Source organism: Chinchilla lanigera, unplaced genomic scaffold, assembly GCF_000276665.1.
Source record: "Chinchilla lanigera isolate Chin_1 unplaced genomic scaffold, ChiLan1.0 scaffold00067, whole genome shotgun sequence".
Lineage (NCBI taxonomy): Eukaryota > Metazoa > Chordata > Mammalia > Rodentia > Chinchillidae > Chinchilla > Chinchilla lanigera.
Window position 1 is genome coordinate 4796999 of NW_004955468.1, and position 12661 is coordinate 4809659.

Sequence of the window (12661 nt, forward strand, 5' to 3'; positions counted from 1 at the left end):
GAAAAGGGATGGGGATGTAGCTCAGTGTGAAGGCTCTGGGTTTAATCCCTAGTTAAAAATAGATAGATTAGATAGATAGATAGATAGATAGATAGATAGATAGATAGATAGATAGATATCCCCTGTCTCACATCAGACCCACTAATTTTCTTTCTTGCCAGATCCCAGAACAGGACAGGCTCCTTGCTGCCTCCCAGAGTCTTGGCACTTTCTTGTCCACTTAGAACTCTCTTCTCCCAGAGTTTTCTATGACTGTTGCTCTCACTTCAGGTCACAGCTCAGCCCTGGGCTTCCTGTGAGGGCTTTCCTCAGCCAGTCTGTCTGGAGTCTCTCTTCCTGCTCCCCCAATTTCTTTCTGTCATGACACTGACCCCCAAGGGAAAAAGGAAGTGACCGGGGAAAGGATGAGGGGGTGGGTCTGGGCAGGGGCACTGGAGCTGGAGGAGCTGAGGGGGCATCCTGAGGAGGCACAGGGCAGCTAGATGGCGAAGAGGGAAAGGGGACCCCCCAGAGGAACATAAGAGGTCCCTGGGGAGGAGCGGAACCCGGAGAGTTTGGGGACAGAGTTTTGGAAGCAAGGCGCTACTCACCTTAAGGGAGAATGCGAGGACTGGGAATGCCAGCAGGATGAAGAAGGGGGATATGAGGGATAGAAACCAACAATCATTTTGTGGGGGTGGCAAGGGCATCGGAATGACCTGCTGTGGGCAGGGGAAAGGCTGTCAATAGCAGATTGGCTGCATGGCGAAGACCTGGGATGCCGGTGCTTGAAGCCAGTCACAACAGCCATGCACCCTGGCCTGAAGAGGAGAAGTGGGGAGTGGAACCCGGAGGCCGGGGTAATAGGGTCGGAAGAGGGGTCACCTGAGTTCCCCAAAAATGAGGACATGGCAAATCAATTGGCTAGAAAAGCACTGAAAACTGACACTGCCCCAAGCCAGGGGACAGCACCTCAAGCCAAAGCCCACAGCATGTCCATGTTCCCCTATAAAGGCCTTGCAGGCCCCACCATGCCCCTCATCCCTCTTCTGTCCTTCCGTGACCTCACTGCATACCCCGAGGCCACCTCCCTGTCTTCCCCCGCTAGACTTTCCTCCTCTAAACACCTCTCTCCCAGATACGCACACTTAACTTCCCCACTCTTTCCCCATAACCCATCATCGACCTAACGTCCCCAAACTTCCCTTCCCTCCTTAGTCCCAGAGGTGGCCTTGGTGATGAGTCACGGGGGTGTGGCCTCCCTGTTGACCTTCATTATGATTGGTTACTCTGATGTGGGCGTGGCTCTAGGGCCTAAACCCAGGGCTTCTGATTGGTGCAATGTATGTAAGGGGTGTTACCCCGCAGCAGCCTTTCTTCGGGCCCTCCTGACTCAGCAAACAAGGGGACTGGGTGACAATGAATTGCCCTTTTTGTTGTTCTCAGTTTGAACTCCTGATTAGTTCGGTATATATTGCGTAGGTCTCACTTTCAGACTGAACATGAGTGCAACAGGCAGATTTATGGCTCTGCCTGGGAAAGCCTGGCTGTACTTGAGGCCCAGGCTGGGCTCTGAGGGCCACATGGTGACTCAGGCAGTCTAGACTGCGGCCTCTTGGGATTCATGGCCCATGGGAATGAAAGCAGAAAAACACTCAAATGAATAAAGAAATTATTTAATTGTGAGCCAAACTCTATGAGGAGAATAACTAAAATGAGAAGTCAAACCATAAGGGGCAGATGTTCAGGTTGGGTGAGCAATGAAAAGCCCCTCTGAGAAAGGAACATCTCAGTGAAACTGGAAGTACAAGAGGAGCCAGCACCAGGAGGTCTCTGGGGAAAGAATTGTGGGCAATATGGATGGTGAGTGCAAAGGTCCTGAGGTAGGAAGTAGGTTGGTGAGAATAGAAATGGCAACAAAGGCAGTGTAGCTAGAGGCGGTAAGGGTTCTAGGGGAAGAAACAACAGCACACACTGCTGCTCACATTCACACACACACACACACACACACACACACACACACACACACACATTGCAAGACAAGACCCCCTCAGAATTTTTGGAATTTAAATGTTTTCCACATTTCCTTTACATGAGCTCCTTGTGTGGGGCTGAAGGAGACCTGGAGCAAATGAGCAGGATCTGTGTTCATCCCCTGGAAGAATGAGGTTAAATCCCTGAAGAATCTCTCTGATGTGGTTCCTTTACTAGGAGGGTTATGGCTATGCCAGATCATCAGAAAAAGAATAGGTAAAATATGTAAAATGATGAGCGGAACACTCAGTTTTAGACATACGCAGCCCAGGCACCCATACTGAAAACTCAGCTATGACCACTTGTTCTTGGTAGCAGTCCGGCCTGTGGAGGTGGAAGGTGTGAAGGTTTGTCTTAAATGTTCCCAAAAGTTCACGTGTTTAACACAGAGGTGTTAGGGTGGGGCCTTCTTTGGGGGGTTATTTAGATTGTAGGGCTCGTGATCTCATCAGTGGATTGATCCATTGGTTATCTCATAGCTTAATGGGTATTGGGAGGTGGTGGATGCTTCTGGACGTGGGGCCTAGTTGGAGAGTGTGTGACATTGGGAGTGTGCCCTTCAAGGGTATATTTTGTCCCTGACATCTCTACTTCCTAGTCAGTGAGCAGCTTTGCCCCACCACAGACTCTCTGCCATGATGTTCTGCCTCATCACAGGCCCAGAAACAATGGATCCAAGGGACCATGGACTAAAACCTCCAAAACTGTGAGCTACAATAGACTTTTTCTCCTTTATGGTGATTCCTCTTGAGTATTTCATCATAGCAACGAAAATCTGACACAGAAGGGAAGCGTGCCTTCATGTAATCTGCTCTGGGAGACCATTGGGCTGGAAACAGAGCCATGGCTGAGAACTACATCCTGCCAGTTCCCACCCATAAATTCAAGAGTGGGTCAGACACAGAGGTAAGGCATTGGCAAGCCCTGATAGAGAAAAACCAGCCCTGATAGAGAAAGCCATTGATTTCCTGGAGCTCTCGGGGAAAAACATAGTCCTAAACTGTGGTTTCCAAAAGGTGATCCTCAGACTAGAGTGTGAATATCACCTGGGAATTGATTAGAAATCCAATTCTCAGGTCCCACCCTAGACCTACTGACTAGGAAGTCCTGGTGGTGAGGCCCAGTCATCAGTGTTGGAATAAGCCCGCTCCATAATTCTGGTGTTTGAGAACTGGACTAGAGGGATAAAGTGCCAAGGCCTCTTGGCCAGATCCATTCCAACCACTGGCTTTGGTCTTTGAAAGGTTCTTTGGTTCTAGGGGTACAGAAATAAATATAAAATACTTAGAAATACATTAAATGTAAGTAACATATTGTCTAAAACAAATTACACAACCTACTGAATAAGCTGAAAAAAATGGAAAGACTAATGTATTCTCCAAAAATATGTAAAAATTTAATAGTGTCAAAATGCCAATAAAGAGATACATAAATATTTCTTGAAATTCTAGTGACAATCCTAATGGAAGCCTTTTTTTTTTAAGTAGATAAAGAAATGTTTAAATTCATAAAGAGAAAACTTGAAGAATGACCAAAACTATTGTGAATAATGAAGAATAGCAAGAGGAAGTTTTGCTTTCTCACATATTTTAAATTTCATTATAAAATTAGTATAATCTGGGCTGGGGATATAGCTCAGGGGCACAAGTGCCTGCCTGGCAAGCACAAGGTCATGAGTTTGATTCCTGGCACCAAAAAATAAAAATAAAAATAAATAAAATTAATTCAATCAAATCTGAATAATGTTGGTACAAAAATACCCACATTACAATATGCTACCTACAGGAGACCTACTTTCGATTCAAAGGTAAAAGCAAGTTAGAAATGAAAAAAGATCAGGTAAATAGCAAGCATAAAAGCTGGAGGAGCTATACTAATATGAGGGAAATTAGATTTCAAGACAAAATTAGGAGTTACTGGAGATAATCAGGAATACTTTATAATGCAAAAAGGCCAATTCGGAGCTGGGGATATAGCTCAGCAGCACTGCACTAGCCTAGCAAGTGCAAGATCATGAGTTTGATACCTGGTACCAAAAAAAAAAAAAAAAAAGAAAAGGCCAATTCATCAGGAAGATATAGCAATTATAACATATATACCTAACAACAGAGGCCTAAAATATATGAAGCATAAAAACAGATAAATGGAAGACAGATGTTATAGTTTGTGTCTAGATGTCCCCCCAAAGCCTTATTCAGTCATGGGGTGGGCTTCTAGAGTTTTTGATTGGTTCATGGCCCAATGGGACTATGGGTGTGAGTGCTATACCTACCCTACAATGGGTGTAGCAGGGTGGGTAGCCTGCATATAATGTAAGGGAAGGAAAGAGGCATGCTTGCTGCTGCTCCTCCCTTTTTGCTCTTGCTGCTTTTGCTGTTTTCAGCCAACATGAACTGTTGCCCTCTGCCACGTGCCACTCTGCCTTGGAGCCAGCCAAGTATGGACAGAAACCTCCACAAACTGTGAGCTAAGTAAGCCTTTCCTTCCTTAATTTTGGGTGTTGAGTATTTTGTCCCAAAAACGAGAGAAAAGTAACCTAAACAACAGAATAAAGAATTCACAATAATAGTTGGAGACTTCAATATCCACCGTTAATAATGGATAGAACTAGACAGAAAATGTACAATTAGACTATTTGACATCTATAGAATGCCCCCCTAGTAGCACTAGAATATATACTGTTCACAAACGCACGTTTAATGCTCTCCAGAATAGACCATTAGGTAGCATATAAAACAAGTATCAATAAAATGAAGAAGATTTAAATCATATAACATATGATCTTCAAGCTCAATGGAATGAAATCAGAAACAACAGAAGAAAATTTGGGGGATTTACAAGTTTATGGGAATTGAGCAACACACTTCTAAAATTTTTTGAAGTAAATGAAAATGAAACCACATTATATCAAAATGTATGAAGTACAGCCAAAGCACTGGTTAGAGCAAAATTTATTACTGTAAACACCTATATCTGAAAATATAGCAACCTCAAATCAACAACCTAGTCTTCCACCTTGACAATATAGAAAAAGAGGACCAATCTAAACCCAAAGCCAGTACAGGAAATTAATAAAGATTAGAGTAAAATACATGAAATAGAAAAATAACAGAAAAAAAGTAATAAAAACAAAAACATGTCCTTGAAAAGATCTAGCAAATTGATGAATCTATAGTTAGATTTTACAAGAAAAATGTGAGAGATGACACAAAATATTGAAATGAAGAATAAGGGCTGGGATGCTGGGTATGATGGCACACACCTGTAACCCCAACACTCAGGAGGCTGAGGCAGGAGGATTGCTGTGAGTTCAAGGCCATCCTGGGCTATATAGTGAGTTCAAGGCCAGCCTGAACTATAAGGTGAGACCCTGTCTCAAAAAAGAAAAGAAAAGAAAGGAAAAAAGAAATGAAAGAATAAGGGCTGAGGATATAGCTTAATGGTAGAACACTTGTGGCACATACATGAGGTTCTGAGTTCTGCCTCCAGTACCACAAGGGAAAGGAAAGAATAAAAGGGGATATCACTACCAACCTCATAAAAATTAAAGGGATTAAAAGGGAATATTATGAACAACATATGACAACAAATTGGACACTCTTGACAGAATGTAAGAATCCTTAGAAAGACATAAACTACCAAAACTGACTTAGGAAGTCTGAAGATATGTATAATAAATAGAAATTTTTAACTTAAAATAATTCCATAAAGAAAAGCCCAGGCCAGCATGGCTTTGCTGATGAATTTCAACAAACATTAAAGAATTAATATCCATCCTTCACAAACTCTTCCAAAACAAAAGAGGATGGGACATTTCCTAACTTGTTATACGTGGCCAATATTACACTAACACCAAAGCCAGAAAATGGCATCTCAAGAAAATTAGAAATTAGCTTCTTTCATGAATATAGATCCACAAACATTTCGTAAAATGTTAAATAAACCCAATCCCCAGCAATATATGAAAAGAACTACATACCTTAACTAAGTGGGACTTACCACAGAAATGCAAAATTGGCTCAACATTGAAAATTAATAAATGTAAAACATCATAGTAAAAGAATAAATTTTAGAACTATGTGATCATCTCAATAGAAGCAAAAAAATTGACAAAATCAAACATCTATTCATGATTTAAAAACAATCTCAACAAACAAGGAATAGGAGGGAATTTCCTCAGTCTGATAAAGGGAATTTACCAAAGCCAAACCAAACCAAACAAACAATCAAAAAAAAGCCCCATAGCTAACATATCTCATTATGAAAGATTGGAGGCTTTCCTGCTCAAACAGAGAATAAGACAATGATATGCTTTTCTCTCAGCATTTCTCTTCATCGTTATACTAGAGTACAATGTACTAGGGTCCTACCCAATATAATTAGTCAAAGAAAAGGAGAAAGAAAGAAGAAAAAGAAAGAAAGGAAGGAAGGAAGAAAGAAAGAGACAGTGATGGATATCACTGTGAAGCAGACCTCAGCAGGATTTACATTAACCAATTGGCTTTTCATGTTTGTGAGTCTGTCCAAGGCCTAGGTTCCTTGTCTGGAGATGGGCGGTGGATTCATAGTAAGTGAATCTCTATGAGTCACTAATCCCTACTAAGGCCTATAATGGTGGATGAAGCACTGAAGCCTCAAAGGATAAGACAAGATCACAGCCAAGGACACCTGGATCCAACATCAACTAGATAAAGACTGTAGCCTCAGGCATCTCACTCTTGGGTGGATTAAAGTAATATCTTACTTGGAGAAGTCCTTGAATGGTTCCATCCTTCTTGAATACTCCCCTCCCTTCTTCTGATAACCAAATAAATATGGGCCACCCAGAGAAGGTCTTGGTCTTAGCCCTGAGAGAATCTCAAATTGAGAGGTCTGATCCTCCTGGAGCCCTGAAATCAGTCCATTCACCTCTTTTTATTTAGCCTTTGCTGTATACTTGTTTGGGAGATTGCAGACCTGATCAGCCCACAATAACTAAGGGATATTATTAACCCGATGAGAAAGAAAGATTGGGAAGGAAGAAAAAATAAGCTTTATTGATTCATAATTGATTCAAAATGCTAAACAATCCATAAATAATACTAAATGCTATTGAACAAGTCCGGTAATGTTGCAGAATACAAGATCAGTATGCAAAAATCAGATCTATTTCTATATATTAGTAATGAATAATTCAAAAATGAAATTTCTAAGCAAACAATTTCATTCATGTGGGATCAAAAATAAAGCATTTAACAAAAGAAATAATAAATTGAACAAAAGAAGTAAAAACTTGTGCAATGAAAATTATAAATCATTCCTGAAAGAATTTATAGATGATCTAAATAAATGGAGTGATATCCCATGTTTGTGGATTGGAAAAATCAATATTATTGAAACGGCAATACTTCTGAAATTGATCTAAAGATTCAATACAATCTCTATCAAACTACCAGCTGGCTTATTTTTTGTAGAAATTGAAAAACCGGTTCTAAGATTCATGGAAAATGGGGAGGACTCAGAATAGCCAATCTTGAAAAAGTAGAATGAAATTAGAAAGCTTACAGTTCTTCACTTCTGAGTACAAAGCTACAGAAATCAAGAGAGTGTAGTATGGCCATAAGGATTGACCTAGCTCAATGCAATAGAATTGAAAGTCCAGAAATAACTTATATTTATGACCAACTGATTTTTTACAAAAGTGACAAGGAAATTCAGAAGGGAAAGAAGATCCTTTTCAACAATGAGAACTGGAAAAAATTGGATTTCTATACGCAGAAAAGTTAATTTGGACCTTCCCATCATACACAAAACTTAACTCAAAATGGATCATACACAAACATGCACACGTATATATAAAACTAAAAGAAATAAAGTAACAAATCTCCATGATCTTGAGCTCTTCTTTGATATGTCACCAATGTGCAAGCAATTAAAGGAGAAAAACTGAAAACTGAACTATAAACCTGTAGATGGGTCTCAAGTTCAAGCTGGATAGTCCTGATTGATTCCTGATTGGTCCCATGACAGCAAAGGATGACATCTGTTCATTCTTTTAACGTGAGCATTTTAGCATCTTAACTGTGCACCAAGCCCCTCTGTGCTGGACACTGAGGGCCAGGAGGTGACCACAGCAGACAAGGCCATGGCTGTCTTGGAGTGACAGACCATAGCAGAGGCAGACGATCAACACTGAAGTAAATGAAATGATTGCAGAGATGATTAAAGGTCAGAAAGGAAATTACTAGTACAGTAAAGACAGGGAAGTAATATGATGTAGAAAGTTAGGGAAAGACTTTTTAAGGAAAGCACTTTTAATCTGAAGATAAGTCCAGTGTAAGAAGATCTTTCCAAATGGAAAGAATGCCAAGTACAAAGGGCCTGAGGTGGGGAGGAACTTGGTGTGATAGGGAGGTGGAAGTAGATAAGGCAGGGCCTAAATGCCTGGGTGAGGGTTTGATTTTACTTCAAGTGCTGTGGGAACCTGTAGGATGGTATAAACTAGGTAGTGATGTGAACTGACAAATGAGTTAGGAATTCTCTGGCTACCCTGAGCAGAATGGAGAACGGATGCAGCAGGTTCCTATTCTTATGGGACCAGAGTCTGAGGACCTAGTGCCTCCAAACAAAAGGGCAAGACTCAGATTGTGGGGGCTCCAGGTGTGGCAGGGATGAGTCTGGATCTGAGAGTACCCCAGGGAACATCAGCTGAGAATAAGCCATGCGGGACTATGACTTATTCTGTCCACACACATGCACGTCTTCCCTTTGCCTCCTAGTAAGTCATAGGGCATGGTGGTGCATGTCTGTAATTCCAGTCTTTATGAGGCTGAGGCAGGAGAATCACAAATTCAAGCCCAACTTGGCAACACAGCAATTTAGCAAGAGCCTGTCTCAAAAAAATCAATCAATAAATAAAGATCTGGGAATATAAACTCAGTGCAAAGGCCTCAGGTTCAATCCCTAGTGCCACAAAAAAAGGGAGGGCAGAGATTTCCTTATATGACTTATAATTCTCCAACATGCCAGTGGGAGGAGGACTGTTCCAGGGACAGTCAGAGCATGGACATCCGAATCAAAGGATCTGTTAGGGGGCGTGGAGGGTCTACCATCCCTGATACTCTGAGGGATCGGGGCCAGGCCATTCTCCAGATCTCCAGGTCTCCAGGACCATGGGGGCATGTGTGACCAGGCACAGTGGATGTTGGAAGTGAAGAGCATGACAAGCAGTCATACGTGGAGCTCCAGGGAAGAAGCAGAGTGGTGGGATGTGGTAAGGACAGGTAGGTCCTAGGGAGAAAAGGGAACCCATAGGGAGGTGTCCCTCTGAGAAACTGAAGGGTGATGGAGGGCAGGGGCTGGGAGAAGGCTGGGAGCCCAGGAAGAAAAGAGAGGAAGAGGAGGAGGAGGAAGAAAAGGGGAAGGAAAGAAAGAAATGGATTAGAGGACAGAAGGAGAACCCTGGATGGAGGAGAAGACATGGGCATCGTCCCTGGGAGGGGAAGCGGGTGTGGATATGCTGGGTTGTGCCTCTCTCACCTTGTCAGAAACGACAGGGGCCAGGTTCCTATTGGCAACAGCGGAGAGGGGACACAATGGACAGAGGCAGGAAGTCCTCTGCAGGAGGTCCATGGGAAGCTGCCAAGACTACATCTGCTGCCTCCGGAGATCCACAGAGCCCAGGGAGCTGCAGACTGGCAGGCAGAGGCCAGAAACGGGAGAGAGGAGACCTCAGAGACCTCAGAACTGGGGATGCGCTAAACTGATCCCACCAGTCAGGAGGAGACCTGGAAGGTGACCCTGGTCCACCGGCAGGGGTCACACTGTCCCTTGTTTTGACGATCCACAGTGTCCATGAGCCCTCGCTGTCCCATTACTTCCTTCCTGTCCGGTTAACTCCCTCATCTCCAATAATACCCTCCACCTTCCTATTGGCCCCTTGCTGCTACCAATAATCTCTCCTTTGTATCATGTACCCCCTTTCGTTTCCCATAATCCTCTCTACATGCCCCTGTAATCCCCATCCCATAACTGTCAACGCCTCCTTCCCTCCCTGTCCCTCAAATCTCCTCCCTATCCCATAATTTCCTCCCCATCTCTTCGTAACATTTTCTGGTTGGAGACCCATAATCTATGTGATAGATTATGGGGCGCCTGCGACTATGTGACTTAACACGCCCCGCCCCCACTCCGCAGTCCCCTGGCTTGAGCTTCAGGAAGAGGGAGGTACAGGGAGAGCTTTGTGCCCCCCGGCTATGGGTAGAATGCTGTTAACCCAGCATTCCTGAAGTAAAATAGCATCCACTGAGGACCACTGTCAAAATACAGGCAGCTAGGTAGAGAGAAGATCTGGTTCCCCATTAACTTATTTGTGGTCTACCGATTTTCTATAGTTGCTATTCCATGAAATGTGTGCTCCCCCTCCCCCTGCGCTTCTTGATGACGAATAAAAGCAGGTCAGCCATGAAACCGTGCCTGTCCACTAGAGATAGGTTCCTCCTGGTCTCCTTTGTATCCTAAATTTTGTCTTTTTCCTTCCTTTATTCCCCATCATTCCCCGCACAGGTATCCAGGTGTCTGATGAGCCCCCAGCAGTTTTCCTTGTGCTCATCTTCCCGTAGGTCCCCACAACCCCTTTCCTGGTAACCTTTCCCCTTCCCCCACACCACCATCCAGACTGCCCACTAACCCCCACCTCAGTCTCCCCACAACCCCATGCAGTCTCTCCAAAACTGTCCCCTTATGTCCCACAACTCTCTCCCAGTCCCCACAACTCACTCCTTGTTTGGTACCCTCTCTCCCATCCCCCATACTCCCTTCCCATCCCCCAGAACATCCTTCCCATGCTGCATAACCCTTTTTCCCACATTCCCTTCCAACCCACCTGTCACATCTGGCAAGGCTAGATCTTATCTAGAGTTCATAAAACTTTATACCAATAAGAGAATTAGAGATATAAGCTTAGAAGGAGAAATAAAATGACTTTATTAGAAAGGGGAGAGGAACAGGGGACAAAACCACTGTATTGGTAAAAGGAGAGAAATAAGGAGATAGCAAGGTACCTTGTCAGAGTAAGGCAGGGAGCCCAGAGCCGGCACCTGGGGGGTCTTTGTTCTGAGTCCCTTTTATTGCATAACGAGAAAGGGATGTTCTCCTTTGAGAGTTGTTATAACTTGATCAGCTGTTCTGGGCTCTGAGACCCCTGGCCACTGTCCATGTGTAAATTCTTGGATAAGCACTTCTGTGATCTCCTTGTACTGTTCAGGTGCTTATCTTGTGAGATTCACAGCAGAGGCTCACATTCAAGGCTGAGTCAGTAAAAAGGATACATGTGCATTTTAATGTACTAACATGGTGAGAGAAAAGTTGAATGAATATGTACTTATATGTGTGAGAGAGTGTCCAGGTGTTAGTGTATATTTCATATATTAAGTGAGTTTTCTATAGTATAGTCCCCTTCCTGACTTTGTTCCTTTAATGCTTATGTGGAGGAGGGAGGAGGGAATTGGGGCCCTGGCATGAGGCAATCCAGGGTCTTATCAGCTCGCCCTGTTTTTCTTAGCTGCTCTCTCTCTAGCAGGTGTTTAACTCTTTATTGCCAGAAACCTCTCTGAGGCCCTTTACCTTTCCCTGCCTGTCCCTGAACTTTCCCTGCACACCTATCCTACCCTTCATGTCCCCTATAAGCCTCTTATTTTTGCCCTCAGAAACCTCAGTTTATCCTGCTAGAATCCTTTTTAAATTCTTCACTTTTGATGACCCTATAGTCTCTTGTTCGACAACCAACTCATTTAGGATTTCAAAATATCCTTCTAGGTTGCCAGGGGAGTGATGTCAATCCTCTCCAATCTTCCACTCAGCTTTTGACTCTACTTTCCTGTGGGAGACCAGATAGAAAGATTAAGGCCTAACTGGCCTCTTCTGTGAGTACAAGGGAGAAAGGCAGCGTGAGTGCGTGCTGACATGCTGCAGGGAAAATTAATACAGCTGAGATCCTATTGTTTACTTGGATATGTACCATGGATGGTGGGAGACAAACGAATCCTCTTTTATCCTGATTGCTCAGGCCTGTGGCTGAGTGAATAAAGCCATGGTGCACCAGTCACTTGTTGCTCTTTGTCAAAGAGAGACAAGAGTTCCCTGGTCCCCCTCATTTTAGCCTACTTCTCTGTCTGTGTTTCATCTTCATCACCCCTTAGTCAAGTACAAGCCCATAGATTGCCCCCCTAGACTTTCCCATTGGCATTGTGATTGGCTTCTTTTAAGTACAGGGATGTGGTGGATTAACTAATGGGCAACTCATAACACCCAGCTGAAATAAATCAGTGTGGTGTTGGGTGTGGAGGGCCCACCTGAGGATTGTTGCCAACAACATAAAAGGAGAACTGGAGGTAAAGATGGTGCACTGTTGAATCTCCTGGAGAAGCTTGTTGCACTGGTTTTCCGGATATGAGCACAGCTGTTCTCATCATTGGGGAAGCTCATGTCCTTGCTGTTGATAAAGATAGCTGGAGTTTTTTTTGGAAGAGCTCTGGTCCTTACCTTGAGTATCAGTTCCTGGCTCCAGCACAGATCCCTCAGCCTGCTGGCACAGATCCTTCATCCTACTGGTGCAGACTTTCTACCTTCACTACTGACCTTTGGGCCTTTCCAGTGCAGCGCCTTGATA

At 43.6% G+C, this 12661-nt stretch overlaps 1 protein-coding gene across 2 annotated transcripts in view; it reads right to left on the reverse strand.

Annotated features, from left to right (window-relative positions):
• Atp4a (ATPase, H+/K+ exchanging, alpha polypeptide) overlaps positions 1–12661 on the reverse strand; it is a 66172-nt gene that overhangs the window by 18672 nt on the left and 34839 nt on the right. Inside the window, exon 1 of one of the 2 annotated variants that reach the window (XM_013522382.1) lies at positions 9532–10092. The exons of the other annotated variant lie outside the window; for it this stretch is intronic. Coding sequence (XP_013377836.1) covers positions 9532–9624 — 93 coding nt within the window. The 5' untranslated portion in view covers positions 9625–10092. Of the gene's footprint in view, positions 1–9531; positions 10093–12661 lie in introns of those variants that run through there. 2 annotated transcript variants of the gene reach the window in all.